Source organism: Hyperolius riggenbachi, chromosome 4 (assembly GCF_040937935.1).
Source record: "Hyperolius riggenbachi isolate aHypRig1 chromosome 4, aHypRig1.pri, whole genome shotgun sequence".
In the NCBI taxonomy this organism is placed as follows: domain Eukaryota; kingdom Metazoa; phylum Chordata; class Amphibia; order Anura; family Hyperoliidae; genus Hyperolius; species Hyperolius riggenbachi.
Window position 1 is genome coordinate 157,703,793 of NC_090649.1, and position 25,180 is coordinate 157,728,972.

General features: G+C 42.4%; 1 protein-coding gene across 1 annotated transcript in view; it reads right to left on the minus strand.

The window, feature by feature from the left end:
• Positions 1 to 1,055: 1,055 nt before the first annotated feature.
• Positions 1,056 to 25,180, minus strand: part of TIPARP (TCDD inducible poly(ADP-ribose) polymerase) — a 54,671-nt gene continuing 30,546 nt past the window's right edge. The window contains exons 3-6 of the mRNA XM_068280850.1: positions 14,167 to 14,335; positions 12,357 to 12,538; positions 5,233 to 5,508; positions 1,056 to 1,706 (exon numbers count right to left, since the gene is read on the minus strand). Coding sequence (XP_068136951.1) covers positions 1,259 to 1,706; positions 5,233 to 5,508; positions 12,357 to 12,538; positions 14,167 to 14,335 — 1,075 coding nt within the window. The 3' untranslated portion in view covers positions 1,056 to 1,258. The remainder of the gene's footprint in view (positions 1,707 to 5,232; positions 5,509 to 12,356; positions 12,539 to 14,166; positions 14,336 to 25,180) is intronic.

Sequence of the window (25,180 nt, forward strand, 5' to 3'; positions counted from 1 at the left end):
GCATTCATCACAACAAAATGCATCACATTATACAAATGTCAGTTGTTCAAGTTACATGACTGAAGCTGTATAAAACTGTTAAAACTGTGAAAATGTTAAAATTTGGTGTATGCAGTCCAATGTTCTGAGGAGCTCAAAAATGTGCTCATTCAGGAGAACAAGCAACTTCTGGGCAGGTGCATGATCCAGCATAGGTGGGCTAAATCTCCATGTCAGTGATCTTCGGACTTCATGCGTCTCAAAGAGAAAGGACATTTTGGACAGAGAAGAAACTGGTTCATGACAGCAGTGCAGGAGGCAAGCTATGTCAGACTAGGACAGTCATCAGGGTTGGGGACCTCTGACATCACTCATCAGCAATATACAATGCTGCTTTAAGATCTTCACCTACACATTTAAATAATTCACAGCTTTGCCTCTGTAACATAAGGTCTTTAGAATGAGGTTCCTGGTGCTAAACTGAGGCAGTGAAGTGTATTGTGTGTTGACATAACCATCAAGTATATACAGAGACTCTGTAACTTAATCTAAGCCAGGCTTTCTGGTGCCAGAAATAAATACTGTCCAAACATGCACATTTCTGCCCTCATTGTAAAGGACGCCTGAACTAAGAGGGATATGGAGGCTGCCATATTTATTCCCTTTGAACAAAGACCACTTGCCTGAATCATGCTGACCTATTTGGCTGCAGTATTATTTGGATCACATAGCTGAAACAAGCATCGCACTAGTCAGTCAGAGCATCTGATCTGCATGCATGTTCAGAGTCTATGGCTAAATGTATTAGAGGAAAAGGATCAGCAGGACAGCCAGGCACCTTGCTTTGTTTAAAAGGAACTACATAATGTCAGCCTCCATACCACTCTCACTTCAGCTGTGCTTTAACTGATTTAGCTACTCGGTTGGTGGTAAAACATTTCAAGAATACAAAATAAATAATCCAGATGTAAAGAAGATTTGGGTCACAAAGAAAACCAGTTACTAGTATGTTTTGTAAACACCTATCATTATCAGACTCACAAATAAATTACTTAGGAACAAACTGATATTTCAACTCCGGAACATAAATAAACATTTTATTAACAAAAAGGCACACAATTAAACTGTTAACAAAGAAAAAAAACTATGTACAATATGCACATAAATTATGAGCAAGTGCACCATTGGTCATTATCACAGAACTTGGAAGTTTTCAGAGTCCTTTTCAAATCAGAATAAGACAGCGACTCCTGGAGCTTATGACAGCAGCATTTCCACCTTAAATGGAGACAGTGTTACTAACTTCCTCATACTGGATAATAAAATATGGGTAGCTCTGGTCATCGTTAAAGATAACAAAGATTTGAGGCTCAAAGAAATTGTCCACACAAGAGTCGTAAAGGTCGCTGGTTATGTCCCCGGGGTTTAGCGGCGGAGGCCTGCGCATGGTGTGATTTCCCACCACGTATCTTCCCGTTAATACTTTTGCCAGGAACATGTAGTGAACTCCCTTCGGTGAACGCTTGGAGAAATTGTGGGAATAACTCGCCTTCCTGGCAAAGTAACTGCCCTGTCCAAACATGGTGGCGTGTTTCCCACATACACGAGGGTCAAAGTTATGTTTGCAGATTCCATCAACAACGTCCTGGGAGGTCCCATGAAACAGATGCCTCTCATTCATAATCCTGTCCAGTCCTGTCATCTTCCTGGTCATGAATTCCTTCTTCCTAAAGCATGAGAGAAGAAACATGAGGTTAATATAGAAGCAGGAAGAGAGATGTACAACTCACATCACACTCATTCTGTCATGAAGGTTTGGCTGGACTGGGAAACATGCAGAGACACTAACATGACACTAACATGGCAGCTGCTGTCACCATTTATGTTTAGCAAACATAGGTTGCCTGGCTGACAAACTGACCTTTGCTTCCATTAGGTTTTATAGTAGTTGTCAGACTTGTTGTAGGTCAAGCCTGGAAGCATTGGACTAGCTCAGCGGCTGAGCAAATTACATTGTATTAAAGGGAATGAAAATGTCAGCCTCCATATCCCTCTCATTACAGGTTTGCTATAAACAATCACCCAATGACACAAAATGTCTGCTTTGGATGAAGTAAAAGTGTTCCAAAGAGCTTGTAAAATACAGGCAATTTAGTGTGAAAATACAATGCTGGCCACAGAAAGAAGCTGGACAGGACTGCATTAGGAGAATTATCAGGACTGTAATCATAAAATCATCATATTACACAATACTCTACGTCACTGATGTCTAATATATCTACATACAGAGTATTCCGTGCCTCTATTACTACACTGCATCAGTTGGAGCATAAAGCCCAGGTCCAAGACTGGTTTTATAATGTTACAGAATATGAAACAGGGTTATGTAACTATTTTTGAGGTGGGAAAAAAGTGGAAAGGGGATTTTTCTTTTATTTCTGGTTTCTGAAACCACCATGAAACTTTGTAGCTTTATTATGCAAATCAGTGGTTCCGGGAAAGGAAATGAAGGACAGAAACTTTTTCCCAGTGTGGACATGAGGTAATCTATTCTCACATTTGAGGACACGGGGTATATAAACTAAACTCTAGTAAACCTAACCTATGCAGGCAGTGCACATAATGTTTACTAGGCTCTACGTAAATTATGTAACATGTTACATAATTTGTGTAACTTGCATTACTACTACGATGCGTGTTACTCAAGATATTTAGTTGCTGCATATATAACCTAAATTACATAACGTGCAGGGCAAAGGTCCCTGTCATCACCTGACCATCTCCCCCTTATGACTTACTTATTTAATTATCTTTATGTGAGGTGAGTTTAACTGACTTCACTGGCCACACCTTGAACAACACAAAAATATACATTCTGTGTGCTGTTTTTCTACCAGTGAACATGGTTACAGATTAACATGAGAAAACAAAGTCGTACTTCATTATCATAGAAGGGACAATTCCATACAATATGTAACAATACAAGCACTTCTTACTGCATAATGGTGATCTACTGAAAGCTGACTAGTTACTATGGATTACTGGACAGATAGTGCAAGGAAAATTGGAGCAAAGTTGGAGTGGAAACCCTGTTCAAGGATACTGATAGGTTGCTCAGAGCAACCACTTCTCTTTTTGCACCGGTTAACTTGCACTGGTTTAGATAAATGTGTCCAATAACCGATAGTAGTTGTCAGTCTGTCACTGTCCCTTTTAGATTTAACTGAAACTCCACTTTTATTAAAATGACCACTCCAGCAAAAGAAGAAAGCAATTAAAATCTGACAGAACCGACAGGTGTTGGACAAGTCCATCTCCTTATGGTGTATTCTCAGGGTTTTCTTCATTTTCAAAAACACTTCCTGAATGGCAGTTCAACTGCCAAAATAGTAAGATACCAGCCAGCCTCCCTACTATCATGCACACTATTTTGTCAGTTAGACTTAGCAACTACCATTTAGAAAATGAGAATCCCCCATGAGGAGATGGACTAGTCCAAAACCTGTTGGTTCTGTCTGATTTTAACTGCTTTCTTTTTTTTTTATATGAAAAAAGACGTCTGCATCACCTATATGTAATCGGAGTTTGCTGGGGTCAAGATAATAAATGCAAAGTAAAAAACAGAAACCCCTTAATAACAGCACCACTCAGATAATATTGAAAAAAATCTGTAGAAAATCTTTATTTAACAATATTCATATAGATCTGGGGTTCAACACTTGTTTGTCTAGGCAGACCACTAGCACAGCAGGCTAGTCTAGGCATACCACTAGCACAGCAGGCTAGTCTAGGCATACCACTAGCACAGCAGGCTAGTCTAGGCATACCACTAGCACAGCAGGCTAGTCTAGGCATACCACTAGCACAGCAGGCTAGTCTAGGCATACCACTAGCACAGCAGGCTAGTCTAGGCATACCACTAGCACAGCAGGCTAGTCTAGGCATACCGCTAGCACAGCAGGCTAGTCTAGGCATACCACTAGCACAGCAGGCTAGTCTAGGCATACCACTAGCACAGCAGGCTAGTCTAGGCATACCACTAGCACAGCAGGCTAGTCTAGGCATACCACTAGCACAGCAGGCTAGTCTAGGCATACCACTAGCACAGCAGGCTAGTCTAGGCATACCACTAGCACAGCAGGCTAGTCTAGGCATACCACTAGCACAGCAGGCTAGTCTAGGCATACCACTAGCACAGCAGGCTAGTCTAGGCATACCGCTAGCACAGCAGGCTAGTCTAGGCATACCACTAGCACAGCAGGCTAGTCTAGGCATACCACTAGCACAGCAGGCTAGTCTAGGCATACCACTAGCACAGCAGGCTAGTCTAGGCATACCACTAGCACAGCAGGCTAGTCTAGGCATACCACTAGCACAGCAGGCTAGTCTAGGCATACCACTAGCACAGCAGGCTAGTCTAGGCATACCACTAGCACAGCAGGCTAGTCTAGGCATACCACTAGCACAGCAGGCTATCTGGTAATATGTCTTTTAAAGAGAAACTGTACTAAAAATGATGTAATGAATACATTTTTTTACCAATATTTAATTATACTGTAAATGATTTAGTCAGTGTTTGCTTTCCTCTCCCTGATAGATGCTGGGAATACACGATGCTTTCTGCCCCGCGATTCTCCATTCGATCGTTTTTGCTGCACGATTCTCTTATCTTCCGCTCGTTTTCCTTACGTTTTTCCATTCACTTCTATCAGAAATTGCGTGGCAAAACGATCGACCGTGAGATCGAACATGTCGGAAATTATCTATCGAACCATCTATCTGCTGCAGAAACGCATTGTGTATTCCCAGCATTGCATTCTGAAATGTATAACACACTCGGTGATCTGAAGCCAGTACAAAAAATACCTGGTCTCCTAGAGTGCTCTGGGAGAATGCTGCATAGCTAAACAGCCTAGGCTGTGACATCACTGGGGGAGTGGGGGTGGGGCTACATATCAATATACAATATTGAACAATAACATTTGTAAATCGCTTTTCTCCCATAGGATTAAATAAACAGCAATATACAGATAAAGGAAGTATTTCTGATGCGGAAATCAGGATAATTAACGTTAAAATCAGTATCTTAAATTATTTACTGCATTCTACTATATGTCATTAGAGTGCCTATTTAAGGATCCCTGTACATAGAATAACTGGGTCAGTTGCATGTAACTACACAGTACTCAATACCGCGGCATTGTAAACAATTTCTTGCCAGAGTCTGTTGTGATGAAACAAAATAATAATCACCTTTTATATTTCTCCCAAAGGAAGAGATTCTGAACTCGCATGATCTTTAGAATCCTGAACTTGGTCTCAGGCACTGTTTTGTGGAAAAGAGTGTAAACTGTTCGGTAGCTCTTGTCTTCCTTTGGCATAGGCACTTGGATAAACTCCTGAGATGAGTCCATTGGGATCCAGGTTTCGGGATAAAAGTTTGGGGTTGTTATGGCAACAGGTGATAAAGCTTGCAGCGATGTAGGATCCGCAACTGGACAAGATGCTGGTGTGACTCCACTCAGTGTCCTAGGAAGAGACAGAGCTTTCATCAGTTTCCAGTCTAATAAACAGTCTATTATAACACAGCAGCATAAAACACACACAGATGTAAAACCTGGTAAAGCATATATAGTGATCGACTAGACCAGCATCTTTCACACAAAAAAACTTAAGTTATATACAGCATCAGGTGACTGCCACACAACCCCAATCATTTACAGTCAGCCTGGGCAGTGATCTGATGGTCATATCCACAGGATACTGGATTGGTTGGATTTTCCTGGAACACTGCTATTGCTTTCTCATTCTCTCTTTTCCAAAGGAAATAATGTGTGCAAGTAGGTGGCTATCTAGTCTGTTGCTAGTCAGGTTCTGCCTGTATGTCTGAGCATTCAGGTAGCACCAGGCGTCATCTGAAGTTACTTCAACAATGGAATAAGGCTCTCTCCAGAGTTTATAAAAACTGTAGTTCTAATTGTAGTCTCCCCGAGGATCACTCATCAGCCTCCCCTTCTGATAAATCATGCTAAGCAGAGAGCAAACAGCATAACCCTTTTGGAGGAGAGGGGTGGGGAGTGACTAAAGTCAATGGCAGTTTTCATATGGCTGGATAATGCTGGGAACACTTGATACGTTTTTCTCGCTCAATTCTCCGCTCGATTTCTTATCTTCCGCTCGTTTTTCTTATCTTTTTCCATTCAATTCTATGAGGAATTGAGCAGTAAAATGATCGAGAGGAATATCGGACATGATGGATTTTATCAATCAAAAATACGTAATGTGTGTTCCCAGCATAAGACAGAAGGAAAACTGTTTCAGGGTAAGAAGCAACATCTGTGCTATTAATAAACACTTCTAAATTCACAAGTAAATTCACATGTATGGATCCACTGCAGGGTCACTTTAAAAGATCGTAAACATGTAATCATTTAAATAAAGAAGCTGCAATTACTGATTTATTTAGTAGTTGCTAATTCCTTCTCTAGTGCTGATTCTGCTGCTTAATAAATCCATCAAGCAGATGAAGACTTTCAGATGTTAATGGCTGCACGGTTGTGTATACAGAGCATAATCATGGGAATAGTGTAACAATGCAAGGAACCAGGGAACACAGAACTTCAGGGGGAAAAGCCTATCTCTGCTATAACAAGGTGACATACGGTAGCCAGATCTGAAGAGCAGGAATGTGATGGAAAGCATAATCTGACACACACGGTCATTCTTGTTACTGTACTCGCTGAACCTCCATACACACTGAGGGCATTAAGCCATGGCCCTGCATCAAATAAACAGCACTCACATCGGAAACAAGCGGAAAAGCAAGACTGGTGATAAATGCAATGACATTTTACTTCATTCTGCACAAAAGAAAACATTTTATGGGGAAGGAACTGATTTCAAGCGAAGCCAGAAAATAAATGATATTTCAAATGACTGGGCATTGAAGTGTGTGTAACACTCTGCTTCCTCAAAGTAAAATAATGAAAGATTTGATTCCAGTGGAAAGTACTTCTCAGCACGGATGTAAATGCAGCTCATTCATCTTATTTCCATGTCTATAGAGTGGTTATTCACACAGTGCTCAGGCAATGCAGCAGATCTCTGCACAAGGCCAATTATGTGCAGATTACACTTCCATCAAGGCTCTGGACAGCACTAGTAAAAGGCAGGTACAATCTGTATCACTGGGAGTTCAGAGCACTGAATGGGAAGGAAAGTTCAGAGCCAAAATCCAAGCACACACATCTTCAGAAAATCTATTAAAGTGCATCTGCTGCTGTCAACATTGTAAATATTTCTTTGGCTTATAAAGCTCTAAATAATATATGAACTCACAAAACGCCAGTATGCCTACTAGTGAGCCTCTTGCTGCCACAATGGAAGTAGTATTTGTGATTTCACACACAACCTCTTTTAGATCCACAACAAAGAGTAGTACTGTGGCAAAGTGGTTAACATGGCTACCTTGTACGCTGACATTCTACATTCTACCCCCACTTAGGCACACCATTTACTATGCATTTCTAGGTGTAGACTAAATGCCTTCCACAATGTCAGATATGCCTAGGCCATATTAGAAGAAATGAGACTTTATTCAAACATTATTTTTTTTAAAGCTGTAAGTTAAGCACAATCTAAAACAAAAAATGAACACCAAAGTCACAATCATTAAACATAAGGGATCCTTCTTCATAAAGTGGCATAGATGGCAGTTTGGTGCTTGATAAGTGCAATTCAGGTGCTACATGGCGCACGCCGTGCTCCAAGAAGCCCTGCCTAGAAAGTGCCAATTTCAGCATCCAGGCGTGTGTGTGTATCACTCAGGGCTGTGGAGTCGGAATTGAGGAGTCGGAGCAATTTTGGGAACCTGGAGTTGGAGTCGGTGGTTTCATAAACTGAGGAGTCGGGAGTCGGATGATTTTGGTACCAATTCCACAGCCCTGGTAAGTATTAGACTAAGGAGTCAGAGTCAAGGAGTCGGAGCCATTTTGGGTACCTGGAGTCGGAGTTGGAGCCGGAGTCTGTGGTTTCATAAACTGAAGAGTCGGAAGATTTTTGTACCGCACCACTGCCGCTCAGGCTGCAGTCAGGTCAGGTTGCTAGTGTTTGTGCGCGGAAGCAGGAAAGTGCGCCGCTTATTTAATTAATTTTATTTAAACAGGCTAAAAAGACTAGTAACTGATAAAGAGCTACAAATAATTATGAAAACTATATGCTGCAGCTAATCTCACAGCAGTGATTATTATTCATCTGCTTGCAGCTGCCAGAACAGTTGTCAACACAAACAAAAAGCAACGTGACAGTGTGGAGCATAAACACAAGTAAAAACACCAGAGATTTCCTGCTGTCCTTGTGTAACCATCTAACACGTCAGCAGCCTCTCCACAATGACGTCCCTAATTGGAACAATGAGTGTGAACTCTGCATACAACAATGTGCTAATGCATTTCTCACGCTACAAGCTGAGGTATGTCAGTGCGGACAGGCAGACCGTCTCCCTGCACCTACAATACTTTGTACTGACGTCTGTCCACTGCTCAGGCAAAGGCTCAATAACTCTGCAGATAACTACACATGCCAGACTATCCTCACCTGAAATAATCATTGTGATTGCTTCAGGTGACAAAGTACAATGTGTACAAAGGTCCCCTGCCATTATCTCCTTCTCCTTTAGCAGAAATTTCCCTGAGCAACTGTTACTGCCACTGCAGCTCCTGCTCATCCTCCTGCATAACCCCATAAGCAGGGCTGGTCCTAGACTTTTTGCTGCCCGAGGCAAACTTGTGAAAATGCGCACCTCGCCCCCCCCCCCCCAAATTGGAATGATCGCACAGCACCAGACAATTTGCACCACACGTTACAGCTGCGGTGAGCCCCCCACAAAACACCCTCAGTATAGGTAGGTAGCCAGTTATAGATGCCCCCAGTATTGGTAGCTAGGTACAGCTATCCCCAGTATAGGTTGACAAAGGCACACTCTTCACTTCCTGTTTCTGCCCCCAGACTTCTGCCGCTTGAGGAAGTCGCCTCACTTGGCATCAAGTGGCCTGCCCATAAGACAGAACATGCTGATCAGCTGGAAACTCTGCAGCAGTCTATACTATTAATGCAAACTGTCACCTGAAATGATCACAAATAGTAATTTTGGAAGATTATCTTGCATGTGTATGTAGTTAAACAATGGCTGCCAGCAGAACTGAAGCCTACTGAAATCTTGGCTAATTTCCAAAGGACAACATGGTACAACAGGATTGCTATCAGGAAGATATGAATTGTTTAATTGATTTACCATATACTGTATAATGTGTACCTTGCTTACTGCTCTACAATAGCCAACTATGAAAAACAGGAAGAAAAAGAATGCAAAGGACATCAGTCTATGTAGAAAAGGGAATTCAAAATACACTTCCCATTTTTAATACAGAAAAATGCTGCCGTTCATGTAATAAAGATGCAGCCAGGGACACTGTTAGTGTCACGTCACAACTCTCCATGGGAAAGAGGTAAGATCCTATCAGGTAAATAAGGCCATAATCGCAGCAATTTATGCTGCACACATCGCGTCGGCGTTAACCCCTTTCCAATCTATTTTCGCGATCACCCACATCCCCCAGCACTCAATTCTTTCAGGTGCGCTGGGCGGGTTGTGGGTGATCGCAAAAATGCTGCAGCCATTAGCAGTCAGAGGGTCTCTGCCTCCTTGCACTAGAGCATACATGTCAAACTCCGGTCCGCGGTCCAAATTCGGCCCTCAGAGCCATTAAATTTGGCCCTCAAGTGGTTTCCCCACTTTGCGTTACGTTTGGCCCACTCTAGACCACCAGGGAAGCTATATTGGAGGTGAAGCCCTAGAAAACCAGGGAGGCCATATGGGGGAGGGAGGGGGAAAGCACTAAACACCAGGGAACTGTATAGGGGAGGGAGGGAGTCTCTCGATACCAGGGAACTGTATAGGAGAGGGAGGACCTCTAGACACCAGAGAACTTTATAAGAGAGAAAGGTGGCCAGTAGACATTGAGGTTGGCCCGCGACTAGGCACCAGTGTACAAATTTGGCCTGTAACGAGGTTCCAGTGTATAATTTCGGCCCACTTTGTACTTGAGTTTGACACCCCTGCACTAGAGCAAGGAAACGGCCTGGCATTAGGGGGAGAAGTTGGTAACTTTATTCAACAATGTGATCTACAAAGGATGACACCATCACCATCTGCACCCCTACAGCAAGTCTAAGGGCCCTTTTCCACTAGTGGCGATTGCGATGCTGAATCGCAAACCGCTAATTATTTTAAAATCGCTACAGTTTGTATTTTAACATAGGAATCGCGGTAGGTAATTTCCACTACCGCGATTCATTTTTTACTGAAACGCAATGGCGCCGCGGAGCGTTTTTTGACGCAATTTTGCTATGCAGTCCAGTGCATAGCAAAATCGTGATCGCAAACGCCAGGAAAATTTGTTACTTTGCTGAATCGCAATCGCTAGAGTTCAGCACGAACACTAGCGATTGCTAGTGGAAAAGGGCCCTTAATGCTCTACTATGTTAATTACCGTAGTAGTGACCGCCCTGGTGAATCACTACCGCATGGCTATTGTAAACATCAGCCGTTGCTTAGTTACACACGCTATGCTGCCAGTATTGCGCATAGCAGGGTAATTAACTTGCGCTAGTTTATTAGCGGTTGAAAGGGGAAATAACTCATTAGGTTTGATGAATCATCCCCTTTGTGCTGAAGAGGCTGAAATCGTGCCGGATTTTATCCAGTAACAGCGCCACCTAGCTGCAGCCATTTTTCCTATGTCAGTCTATGTAGGATTGGAAAGGGTTAAACACTGTAACCAGCCCTTTATACATAAGCTGGTGCTTTGTGATGTGTTGCGATGGGCAGCAAGATATAAAGCGGGGAGATATAAGCCTCGGTTTAAGCCTTGGACCGGTAAGCTATGTAAGGTCTCAAGCGGGTTAAGAATCCTGAAATTCTTCCAGTAAGCCGTGTATCCTGAGATGTGAACACACAAGTGGCACACACGTCCTGGAGTGCTCAAGCCTAAACATGCCTGCCTGTGGCATACACCTCCAAGTGCTAAAAATAGCAGACAAAACATTACGCATTTTTTAGTCTTTTTCTCCACTCCTACGTGCAGCCTGTTGCAAAGTTCATGGCGAATGTGTGCTTTCTGTGATAACATGCTTAACTGCTTCCAGAGCCTCTTTCAGTAACTTCCAGCATGGTAAGCTCCTGCTAGACTGTGCATGTCAAGCCTTTGGGCAGACTAACAGCTTCCTGCTTTATCCTAAGAGGACAGCGTGTTCCTAAATACTGGGCTATTCAATCCTGCCTCCAGCTGTGCATGTGATGCCACAAACAGCTTTTCTACAGCTTCAAATCAAAACAGATTAAGCTGCAGCACCTGATAAACGTGCGCACCCACCCAAGCCAGCACTGCTCAGGAACATGACGGATCTGCTGTGTTCTGGCACACAGCACTCTATGTTCACACCGCACAATGTTACCAGCAATATTTACCAGTGTGGTTCCGATTAGGCTTTGTACGCCAATAAGAATATGTCCCCTTCTGTATGCAGTACAAACACAAGCTGTACACTGCTGAGAGCAGCAACATGTGTAGAAACCACATGTACTCCTGAACTGGGAGTGGTCACTGTGGATAACTATTTCACTCCAGTACACCTTTTACATTTTTTTTTTTATTTACCACAGAGAGGTCTTATGAACACAAATGTCTGAAGAAAGATCTGATCTTGCTCAACACAGAAAACTTATCTAAAAGGACACCTGAAGTGAGAGAGATACGGAGGCTGCCATGTTTATTTTCTTTTGAACAATACAAATTGCTTGGCTGTCCTGTTGATCCTCTGGTTTAATACATTTAGCCACAGAACCTAAATAAGCCTGCAGATCAGGTGTGTCTGGCTGGATTGGCCGCATGCTTATTTCAGTTGTGTGATTCAGACACTACTGAAGCAAGAAAGCTCAGCAGAACTTCCAGTCATCTGGTATTGTTTGAAGGGAAATTAATAAGGCAGCCTCCATATCCCTCTCACTTCGGGTTTCCTTTAATTCACCTTTCAAGTTGATAAGGCAAAACACATGACTACAGTGTTCTCCACACCTCCAATCTAAGGGTGACATCCTATAGAGTTTTAATGTACCTGAGAAATAATCCTAACAATCCTTGTTCAGTATCCAAGTCTTCTGGCCAGGGATAAGCTGAAAATTCTCCTACCATGCACATTTCCACTGCTAGCAAGTGAAAGACACTAGTTGCTAATCACTTAGCGGACAGTTAAGGGTTTGAGTACAGTTTGGGTAAATGGACTGGAAGAATACAGAAAGAGTGAACTTGATTACTTACTGTAGATGTGGCAATAACATGACAGATGAGCGGAAGAGCGGCCTTCTTTTGATTTCTTTCCTGAAGCAAGAGTTCTGCTGAAAGCCATCTTTGATGTTCAATACATAGTGATTGTGCCATGTAACAAAGCGGACTTCCTTCAGCCCACGGCAGTTGGCTTCCTCTATCAACTTCACCACAGGCTGTTTTGGAAAAGAAATAGAGATGGTTAACTTCTTCTGATAAGGCATAAAAAGGCATTATTTTTACTAACCAAAAAATGGGTGGGAGTAACAAAAGATAAATGAACTGAGATATATCCCCTTCCATATATGATACCATACCCTGGCTGCTAGAGAAGGATCTAGAGCTTCACAGTAGACCTGTATTCATAACCACTTTAGCCTCAGCTACAGTATCTCTACCGTATGTCCTCTGTGACTACAGGCAAGCTACAAGGACGTAGATGTAGGTCTTGCAGCTGAAGCACAGCTGTGCACAATCGTGCCTGCTCCTGTGATATGCCACCGGTACTATCGGCTGCAGCACTAATTTGTGAAAGGGAATATATGTTCTCTGAGCCAACTAGATTATTTTCTCCCTAATTTTTTACCATTAAAAATACTTTTATTTTCTCAGTTCAAAATTAAAAAGAACACACTGTAGCAAAAAAAAAAAAACACATTTATTTCAAAATCAAATATTATCACCATAAATTGTGACCGGAACATAATTTAAGTTTTGAGATAAACGGGAGAAATAGCCAAATAAGATTTGTTGATTTTATCTAAAGTATCGCTTTTTATTTTTAAACTAAAATTGGTAAAAACTGAAAAATAATGTATCTTTTTTGTTCTTGGGGAAAAAAATGCCAGTTTGTCTTGAAAAAGCGATTTATATATAATTTATGTGTTATAAGTAGAGATAAAGTTATTGCTGATTAAATAGGGACATAGCTAAAATGTCAAAACTGCTCAGGTCCATAAGAGGGAAACAAGTTCTAGATGCAAACGTGGTTAATTAAGTACACAATATGCTGCGTGCTACCATGACAGGGCCCCCTACAGCACAACTAATGTTAACATTCCATAGGAATATCATTGCATAACCTTGGGATGCAATGCTATTGTCCGTTGCAACTAGATGCAAAGTATTCCATGTGAAAGACCCTAAGATGTAAAAATAACACATCACTGCAGCAGCATTTTTTTGGGCTAGACTTACAGCAAATAACGCCCTCCCCTTTACATGGATTATGTAAAAGTTTAACTCATTTGGGACGGGAGCCTCTAGTTCCTTTAAGGACCAGAGGCTTTTTTTAAAGTTTTTTCCTTACCCGATCACTGTAATTGGCTCACAGTGATCAGGAAGTCAGGAGCCAATGAAAATGGCTCCTGACACCTAGGAGGAAGCTTCCTCTAAGAGTAGCGATCGGCTCGGGACAGCGGCAAGCAGCGGTGTAGAATCTACACCACATCAGATTTAGAGAGCCACAGATGTGGCATAGACTCTGTGTTTCTACACTGACAGCACCAGACAAATGGAAAAAACAACAAAAACAGGGGCTTCTGGGCCACAAAGGAGTAATGTGAAGAGCTGTGGTAGCATTCCCCCACTGAATGCTTTTCATACCCTGACTGGGCCTTCAAAAAATACAAAACAAACAAACAAACAACCACAAGAGAAAGAGCATTTCCTAATTAATCTGGGCCTCTAGACTACACCTGTTGACATGCTTTTACGTACTGGAGCTGCTGAGCTCACACAGGACACAGTGAGCTCGTTCATAGTGAGACAGAGATGTGGAGCAATAACATGGGGATGAGCTTACCTCAGAGTATTCCCTCCAGCCAAAGTGGTCTCTGCAGAAGTACTTCCACACTGTGTGGTAATTAGAGGTAATGCCAGAGGTAGAGGGGGTAGACAGTCGTCGGATTTGGTCAAATTCAAGAGATTCATAAATAGTCATACAGTCCAAATTCACTAAAAAGTCGTGTCCCCTAGAAGCAAACACAAAAAAGAGGCGATTAACATACATGTTTCCAAAAGTAACATATACACGTAGGTACAAAGACACATGTTTCATGACAGACACTGCACACAACAACTACCATATACCATTGTTAATGTTACTGATTTAATATGGTGTCATCATCATCTTCTACGGCATAAGAAACAAACAGATACAGAGGTGGTAGACAAAGTATATGTGACAGTGTCATGGTTAACAAGCAATACAGCAATTAACAATTAACGCCAGCCCTTGCAAGTTTAGTATCTAGGTGAGGTTTTGGATACACTGTAGGATAGAGCAACTAGATTTCAGAGGATCACAATAGTTATAAGTCTAATAATTACACAAAACTGCACAGCCACTGTTACAGTCAGACTGCAGCCAATTCTGATAAAAAAAAAATATTTTTACCAGGGCACAGTGATGCCAACACATCGCCAAGCACACTTATAATAGGTACACACCATACAATTTTCTGGCAGATTTACCTGCCAGATCGATTATTTCCAACATGTCCAATCTGAATTTCGATCGATTTTTCATTTTTTTTATTGTTTTTCTATTGTTTTTTAAATTGTACCTAGCATAAGGAGCAGCTACGCCCTCTTGTCATAAGTCTCAGTAGACACCTAGTCAGTGCAGGGGATTCAACATACTAAGGATATCATCTATGGAATGCTTCACTTTGGCAATGGAGTTCAGCTATTATACAGATGAAATGTCATGCAAGGCTATTGGTAGGGACTGGCCTAGTCTTAAGGTGGGCACACACCATACAATTTTTTAAATATCTGTTCAATTTAAGAATTGCAATAAATTTTTCTGACTGATTGTAACATTTCAAAAATATGACCAATGTACCACACACCTATGTTAAATTTTTTCCTCAATTGTGATAAAAATGATTGGAAACTCAGAGGAAATTGCTAGGGTGTGTATATTAATAAATTAACAATCCAACACACACCATACAATCTTTGGTAGAAATTGAAGAGAAATATCTGGCATTCCGGATCGATTTAAATCGAAAAAAATGGGAAATCCGATCGAATTTTTCAGTCGAATGAAAAAAAAGCTTTCAATTTTTTCGAGAGATACGATCGTTTTTATCGAATTACTGTAAAATCGGATCATTTTATTGTATCGTGTGTGGCCACCTTTAAGGTGGCCATACACTGGTCGATTTGCCATCAGATTCGACCAACAGACAGATCCCTATCTGATCGAATCTGATCAGAGAGGGATCGTATGGCTACCTTTACTGCAAACAGATTGTGAACCGATTTCAGCCTGAAACCGATCACAATCTGTTGTGGTGGTGCTGCTGCTGCCGCCGCTCCCCCCCCCCACCGCATGAATTACCTGCTCCGCCGGCGCGACTCCCGGGTCTCTCTCCGCTCTTCTTCTCTGCTCTGGTCTCCGGCTCCAGCATGCTTCACTTCATCCAGCCCGGCAGGAAGTTTAAACAGTAGAGCGCCCTCTACTGTTTAAACTTCCTGCCAGGCAGGAATAAGTGAAGACATGCCGGAGACCAGAGCAGAGACGAGCGGGGGCAGTCGCGCTGGCGGAGCAGGTAATGTATGCGGGCTCTATTGCGTCGGTCGTCGGGCACTCGAACGCCGCTAGCGATGCGCTCTTTACCCGCGGGCGATCGACGGTAATTTTACGCACAGCGCGATCGACGGGATTGGACGAAATGAATCGAAATTCAGCGTGTAGCACGAACGATTGGCAGCAGATTCGATCCCAGTGATCGAATCTGCTGTCGAAACGGCGGTAAATCGGGCCAGTGTATGGCCAGCTTAAGCCTTAACACAAACACTTTTCAATTCAAGAATAGCAATCAATTTTTCTGACTTATTGTAAGAATTAAAAAATCTGACCAATGTACCACACACCTATGTTCAACTTTTCCCCAATCATGAATAAAATAATTGAAAGCTCAGAAAAATTGATTGGAACTAACTGTCCATCAAGTAATTGACAATCCATCACACACCATACAATTCTTGGTAAAGTTGGTCTGAAATTTCCAACATGTCCAATCTCCAAAAATGGAAAAACAAACAAACAAACAGAAAAACAGGAACTTCGATCGGATTTATCGATCAAAAACAACCGATCTGAATTAGCAAATTGGTGAAAAATTGGATCTTTTAATTGTATGGTGTGTGGCCACCTTTACTGGTGTCTGTGAATACAATTTCTCTAGGTAAAATTACTGGAAAATCAAATAACCGGCAGCAGAAAAAGGACGGCTCCAGTAAACAACAGGTGCACTTGAAGATCCTGCAGCATCTTAAATACTGCCCAAGTTTCCTGTTGTAACATGCTGATACTAATACATCGAGTTCTAACTTACACTGAAGGCCAGAAGAACAAAGTGGGTGCCTGTATTTCATGCATCGTTTGTTTCTGCAAGCCTCGCCGAGAATTAAAACTAAGGAATTAATGATTTAAATGGATCATCTGTTCTACAGCTGTAAGCAGAAACGTGAACGAAAAACGAAACTGGGCAGCATTCCTGAACACAAATCCCTTGAGAACTGAAAGTACCGCACACTAATGCTACATGTCTGACACATACAGTCCAACTCCTTAACCTTCAGAGGTGTTGCCACGGCAACCCACAGCCCTAATCATTTATGATTATTACTGTTCAACAAAGCAACAATACATCCAGCAGAAACAAAAAGCAGATAACATCAAAAGCCATTGGAGTTTACAGGCACAACATGTACAGCACTCTCTGCTGATACAGCAATAGCTGCTGTGTATACTGGGGGTCATTTGAGGCTTTACATACACACATAGGCCAATTAGAAAACAATCTTTCTGTACAATGGCTTTTCTGACTGATGGAATGTTCTCTTATCAATCATTTCTGATCATCCTGCAGCAGAAATCAGTTTCAATCAGTGGATCAAATTATAAATAGACCAGGAGTACCTGAAGGCCAATATCAGAATTAATGGGATTGATCCAATTCACTAGGTGATAGATTTTCACATCTTATCAATACAATGGGTTTAACAGAAAATTGTATGGTGTGGCATCAATTCATCAAAGGCTGCTAGGTACACACCATAACGATTTCTGTTAGATTTACCTGCCAGATAGATTTTTTCCAACAGGTTGGAAAAAAATCTATCTGGCAGGTAAATCTAACAGAACATTGTAGGCGTGTACCTAGCATTAAGCCGCCAGCAAGCAAGAAAACAGAATAATTTTGGCAATACTTTTTCACCTGCTTTTTCAATTGCAGAGTATTGAAAGTTATTTTAAACAGAAGATGAAAAAATAACTTCTAGGAGAAAAAGTGAATGGATCAGGCCCAATGTGTATAAAAACTACAGCCACGCCAGGACTCGATATGCAGCCTTTAGGCCAACGCACAAGGATGTCTCCCGATGTTTGATCTGCATTTCTCAAACACGATTAATGAAACTTAAAGGCAGGGACTGAACCACTATTAACAAGTGCTAACGCAATGCAGAATTCAGAATTTGGCTTCATTTGGTATGTGTTGTGTTTTTTCCAAATGCAGCCTGTGCTATCCTGCTGTGTTTGGCGTTTGTTCCTGGTGGCCCTTATACTGTCGGTGGCCAGCAGGATCAGACCAAACGCACGCTGAACGCATAATCAGCACTATTCCTGTGTTATACAACCTGCGTTTCATGTCCTTGTTTTGCCAACGGCTGTGTACACAAAACCACCTTGTATTTAAATGCTTTCTAAACATTGCCTAAGGGTTACTGTACACACAGTTGTGAGCTCAGGCCACCTTGTACACACTTCCAATAACTGATGCCTGTAAAGTTCCTTCTGGGAACACTTTGGGAAAGATATTGGTATGGACACATATTAACAAATCTGATCAAGTATTTTAGTTACGTAAACTGATAAGGCAACTTTAGGAAAGCATCATGCGCAATTACACCTTCATGCAAACATGTTTGTGCCATGGTGTACTTGAAACAATGTTTCCCACTTCAGTACTTCCAACACTGTCATTCATTAGGGGGTACCTGCTAGAATAATGCTGAGAAAAACTGCTCTACAGGCTATGAGGGGAAAGAATAGTGCAGATGAAAGAGGCATTATCCATTCATTTTATAGTATAGGTCTATTTGATGATAAGTAAAATAATGCAGCTAATCAGATCTCAGTATTCACAGCACTAAAGCTATGTACACTAACTAGATGTGTTTGTTGCCCTAAAGGGTAAGGGTTCATACACACCTACCAACTATCTGCCAAACTTGTCTGTTAAGCCCCATTCACACGCTCAACTGCGGTCTTTTATGCAGCACAATTGTCAAACAGCTTTTGTTGTGAAACAAGTTGAAACAACTGAAAGAAGACGTGTGCTATAGTTCTAAAAGCTGATAAGACTGATAAGAAGTCAATCCAACAGTTGGATTGACTTCTTATCAGTCTTATCAGCTGTTTGAACAATAGCAAAAGACTTTTTTCAGTTGTTTCTACTTGTTTCACAACAAAAGCTGTATGGGGCTTAATGCTGGGCATACATGGGTCGATCCGGCGGCCGATTAGCTGCTGGATCGACCCCCGTCGCGTCCGCGCGGATCGATTCCCGCTCGTCCCCGCCGGCAGTCCTTATCAGCTGCTCGATTCCCTGCCATTGTCCGCCGGAGGGAATCGAGCGGGCGGGAGTCCAGCGGCTTGATCGTGCCAGCTGAATATTATCAGCTGGCTGGATCAGCTGGTCGATACACGGTACAGAAACGTACCGTGTATCCCCAGCATAACAGACAAGTTCGGCAGATAGTTGGACAGATAGTTGGTAGGTGTGTATGAACCTTTATGATCATTTCAAGTAAAAATCAAGTCTTCGGGCTCCACTTCAGTGAATTGTCTTCTTAAAGGGGAACTGAAGTAAGAGGTATACGGAGGCTGCCATATTTATTTCCTTTTAACCTCCTTAGCGGTAACCCCGTGTGTGACACGGGGTAAGCCGCCGGAGGGTGCCGCTCAGGCCCTGCTGGGCCGATTTGCTTAATTTTTTTTTTGCTGGACGCAGCTAGCACTTTGCTAGCTGCGCCAGCACCCCGATCGCCGCCGCCGCGCGCCCGATCGCCGCTATCCGGTGCGGCGCGCGGCCCCCCCCCCAGACCCCGAGTGCTGCCTGGCCAATCAGTGCCAGGCAGCGCCGAGGGGTGGATCGGGTCTCCCAATGACGTCCCGACGTCGCTGACGTCGGTGACGTCATCCCGCCCCGTCGCCATGGCGACGGGGGAAGCCCTCCAGGAAATCCCGTTCTTTGAACGGGATTTCCTGATCGCCTATCGCCGGAGGCGATCGGCGGGGCTGGGGGGATGCCGCTGAGCAGCGGCTATCATGTAGCGAGCCCTCGGCTCGCTACATGATAAAAAAAAAAAAAAAATTAAAAAAAACTGTTGCGCTTCCCCCTGGCGGTATTTTTCATACCGCCAAGGGGGTTAATCAATACCAGTTGCCTGGCAGTCCTACTGGTCTATTTCTCTGCATTAGTATCTGAATAACACCAGAAACAAGCATGCAGATAGTCTTGTCAGATCAGACTTTAAAGTCTGAAACATCTGATCTGCTACATGCATGTTCAGGGGCTATGGCTAATAGTATTAGAGGCAGAGGATCAGCTTGGTTGCCAGGCAACTGGTATTGCTTAAAAGGAAATAAACATGGCAGCCTCCATATACCTCTCTCTTTAGTTGTCCTTTAAGGAGCATACACACATCCAATTTTAATTGGCCAATCAATGACCAATTTTGCCACCTCCATGTAGTATAAGGGCCAACAAACTCAATGCCATGAACAGATTGAAGGTAAGCTCTCAAACCATAAAGAAAATCGGCCAATGATTGGTTAATCAAAACTGGATGTGTACCAGGCTTTATGCTATACAATTTTCTGTTAGATTTACCTGCCAGATTGATTTTTTACAACATGTCCAATCTCAATTTCGATCGATTTCCATAGAAGTGAAAGGAAATTGATCGGAAAATCGATCGAAATTAAGATCAGACATGTTGGAAAAAATCGATCTGGCAGGTAAATCTAACAGAAAATTGTATCGTGTGTGCCTAGCATTAGGTCCTACTGAGTTGTCTGCTATTGTCCACAGTCAGACATCTCCAACTCAATCACCCCACACCCAGACGCAATCACAAAAGATCAATTTGGGAGACATTCATCCCCCACCTCTCCTTTCCATACCTCAGAATAGTATGATCAGCATAGATCTGACCAGCTGATCTGTACACTGGTCAGGGATAAACTGTCACCTGACGCAATCACATAAGATCAATTTGGGAGACATTCATGCTTTATATGTATTCAGTGCAAGCGAATACACCTGCTTGCAACAGCCCAATTCTCATGCCTTCTCTCTCACCCCTGTATATTTAGAGATAAGCAGGACAAAGCTGTATCTAGGGCACCTCCACACGAGCACAGAGGATATATATTAACATAACCTTCATCTTATATGTATCTTATATAAGGCATTCCTCTTCAAGTAAACACAATTCATTTCTACATGGCAGGGAGACTATAGAGTGTGTGCTGGGAAGGAATTTCTGCTTCCAGTGGAACTGCTCTGACTACAGCTATCTAAACATGTGCAAAGCACGACTATAAATAATAATATGCATGAGAAAGACTGAGGCTGAAACAGTTCTCTCACGCTATCTTGCTAAAGCCAGCCATTTTGCAATCTATGGACTTCTCAGAATAGGTATCATTAACTGTGACCTGGAAAAGCATTTACGTAAAGCCAACCTGTCATCAGATTCTGGATTATCTCTGATGCTAATAAAAATCCTGTGTGATTGTATGTGTCTGTTTACAGCAAATGCAGATATTTTCCTCCTATGCCTCCAGTGACACACCAGTGCGCACATGGGTGTCATCTTTGTTCTGTCAGCTGTATGGCTGGACTCGGCATGGAAACTCCTCATCACCTGAGGCAACATTAATCTCTCAGAGGTCGCTGGTCCTTTTCACCATTAGGCATCTTTAATGTATTATATGATAGATTCAACAAAAACCATGCATTTAAAGTGGACCTAAACTCTTGCACAGGACAGAAGGAAAATATGGAGAAATGCACACTGTATGTATTTAGAGAGTTTAGCCTGTCTAATTCTCCCTCAATTTTTACTCATGACAAGTTGTAATTTGAACCCTCAGCTGTGTCAGCTGACTGCCTCAGCAGAGAGGCTAATTTGAAAGCACAGGATATTAACCCCTATGTCTGCTTCCATGAATCAGGAAGTAGACACACTGCAGATTTATTGCAGGATTTGTATCGGCTGTAACAAAGAAATGCTTTTTCTGTAAAGGTTATTATGCTGCTGATTATCTTTTAGAGCAGAGAGGGAGTTCTGAGTTCAGGTGTACTTTACTAAAGTGTAAAGCCTTGTGTTTTTTTTTCTTTAACGTCTGAGCAGCATGTGGGGATGTAATGACTTTGATAACATGTCAGGCTTGTATGATCCCCTCACTCAGTAGGAGGAAGGCCTTGTTCACATTATGAATCGCCCAGCGCTTTTTCAAGCACTGAGAATTTTTTGCGATCTTTAAATTCGCCTTTCTCTATGCTTTCTAAGCGCTTAGAAAGCGGGGGTATTCTTTTTTCACTTCCTGGCGTCAGTCAGGAAGTGAACTCTTATACCCGGAAAGGAATAAATACTATGTATTTATTCATCAAAGCGCTTGGGAATTTGCTATACAAAGCGTTTTTTCACGCAAATCGCTCTCAAAATGGTACAGGCAGCGCTTTGATGAACGGATTGGAATCTCTCATAGAGAATCACTGCACAAGGGCTTTTAGGGCGATTTCTGAAATTGCCTGCACTCAAAAAACACCCACAAATCCCCTTAGTGTGAAGAAGCCCTTAGTGATCTTCCTTTGCTGTCTGTGGACAGTACTACACACATGCCATTTCTGTTTATCTCTATCAGGCTGGTATGATCCCCCTCCCTTCACTCGGTATGAGTAGGTGATCTCCCCTTGCTATCTGTTTACAGTACACATGCCATCTCTGTTTATCTCTGCCTTTTAAGTGCTGATATGAAAAAGAAGTTTCTCAATCCACCCAGCCGCTTTCTATGCCATCACTAGGCTCCTGAAATGATTATTTGCACTCCGCATGTGATGAGGCTGTCACACGCTCCTACGTATTGTGAGATAATCTCCCACTGTGAATGGCCGCCAACAGATTATAAATGAAGGCTTCAGTATTGCATTTACAGGATTATGTGCGATTCTATCATTATGGGAAGAAGAAGAAAGTGTCCAACCATGCAAATAAACAGGTCAGCCAATTCTTGTAGACAGCTAGCTATCGCAAGGCAAACACTTTATAAATGAAGAAGTAGTGGAATATTCTGATCAGGAACATGTACTGTACAGAAAGTCACCACAGCAATTACAAAACACTTTACAACTGGAACGTTACACGGTTATCAGAATATTGCCAGCTGCCGGAAAGCTGTCACAATCTGATCTCTGTGACAGGAAGCTAGAAAAGTTTACTTCCCATGGAGTGGTTACGGAATGCATTCTGACTGGAATCTGTGAACACCTTGAAAATGTCTCTGGCTGGAGAATTTACCGTAACCGAATGCCATGTCCGTGTCCTCCTCATTCATTCAGTCAACTCCAACTCTTCATGACCATATGTACTTCTGATCACCAATGCTATGTACAGGGCACTACATTTTTTAACACTCAAAATGACTATTAGTAAGTACAGGTGCAACCCCCCCCCCATATCAATGACTTCCCCCATTTAGTGATCTGCTGGGATGGACCCTACTTAGTTGTCTGCTAGTGTAGTATGTGCTGCAGTACACCTGCCTCTTGCTCTGCCCCACCCTTTTACTACAGGACAGAGTGGGCTGCCTGATCGGGAGCCAAGCAGCACGTAAGTGCACTGAAATATATATACTGTTACTCAAGGGGGTGCGAGAACCACATTATTGTGAGCCAGCCCACTGTTTAACATGGTTTGCCACATGTGGAGCGTTACTGCATGCGGGAGTACCGTGCGTGATCACCGCCTCGAATGAATCAGAAATTCCACTTCTGTACCAAATCAGCTATGCATATGTTGAAACCGTGGGTTTCTGAGATTTGCATTTCACATTAACACACTTGGAGCTAACAGCTCTTCACAATGGAGATAGGATTGCAACCAGGAAGTGACTAAGATTCAGGGATTCATGCCGCAGTGGTACAGAAACAGAAAAATATTTGTCACAACCAACACTTGATGTCGCCAGCTTCGTCCTCTCGTCGCTCTTTACAGTTCTACTGCTCATGTCCTCTTAAAAAAAATCTGTTAAGGATTACTGTACATTTTTTATTATCAAATAACCATGTAAAGAGTGATGAAGATAAATTATAGTGTTACTGAAAAAGGAAAGTATCTTTTATGTGTTGCGGGTTATAATAATAAGACAGTGGAGACTACAGCCATATAGTATCTTAGGAATCATGACATACACTCATCAGTTGTATAATTTCTGCAATGCATGGTAAGTCCCTCTTCTACAGTAAGTCATTAAATTTTCATGTCTTTCCCATCTCATATCTTGTACTGTACATAAATTACAAGGTTTCTTTGTACTGCTGAGGTGCTGTATTCCTCCTACCCTCTGCAATAGCTGACTGGCTAATTAGATCTGATATTATAGCGCATGTTTTCATCACGGCACAGTGCACTAACACCCACACTGATTCAGATGTGTATCCTGTAATTACCCAGGTTTCTACCTGACATTGGAAAAGGGCAAATCAATTCTGAGCAGGCAAATTTAAGGAAAGCCGAGGTGTGTGTGTCCTATGGGGCGGCCAAGTGTTGTTTAATGAATGATGACGTGACTTGTGCTATTTCTAAACCCTATATATGTTTCCAGATGCGTGACAGAGAACCTAGCATGGAGAAACTCACACATTTCCACAGAGCTGCCAGATATGACATGACTGTGAATAAACTACTATGCACTGAAATATCACGTCTCTGCTACAGACTCTATAACATAGGATGCGGAGTGCAATTAAGCATTTCCAAAATGATTAAGCATTATTCAGTAACTTGGTGCAATCCTGATTGGCTGCACTAACCCACAACAACCAATCAGAAATGATCTATGACTGATCTCACTAAAGCAAAGGGAACAGAAGCTGCTCCAGTATGCATAGCCTTCTACTATCTGTCACATGCTAAATCCCAATGCTAGGAGGAAAATAGTTTTGGGTGGTTTGGATAGGTGTGAGGCCTGGTGCACACCAAAACCCGCTGGCATATCTGCAAAATGCTAGCAGATTTTGAAAGCTTTTTCTTATTTTTCTGTAGCGTTTCAGCTAGCATTTTGCGGTTTTGGGAAGCGTTTTTGGTGTAGTAGATTTCATATGTTGTTACAGTAAAGCTGTTACTGAACAGCTTCTGTAACAAAAACGCCTGCAAAACCGCTCTGAGCTGCCGTTTTTCATAGCGGTTTGCGGTTTTCCTATACTTTACACTGGATTCAGAAACGCCTCCGCAATCCAAAAAATGCCTCACCCCGGGACTATGCGTTTCTGCAAAACGCCTCCCGCTCTGGTATGCACCAGCCTATTGAGATACATTGACCAAGCGTATCCACAGCCGCAAGCCGCTGCAAAACCCCCGAAAAACCCGCTCGGTGTGCACCAGCCCTTAAAGAGCTTCATTTGTGTTAGAATCCTGTCCATTGTCTTCATATGTTAACATTTTTCTTACTTCCTGTTACAACAGGAAGTTGGGAAATTTCTCCAAGAGTGACAGAGACAGCAAGAAAT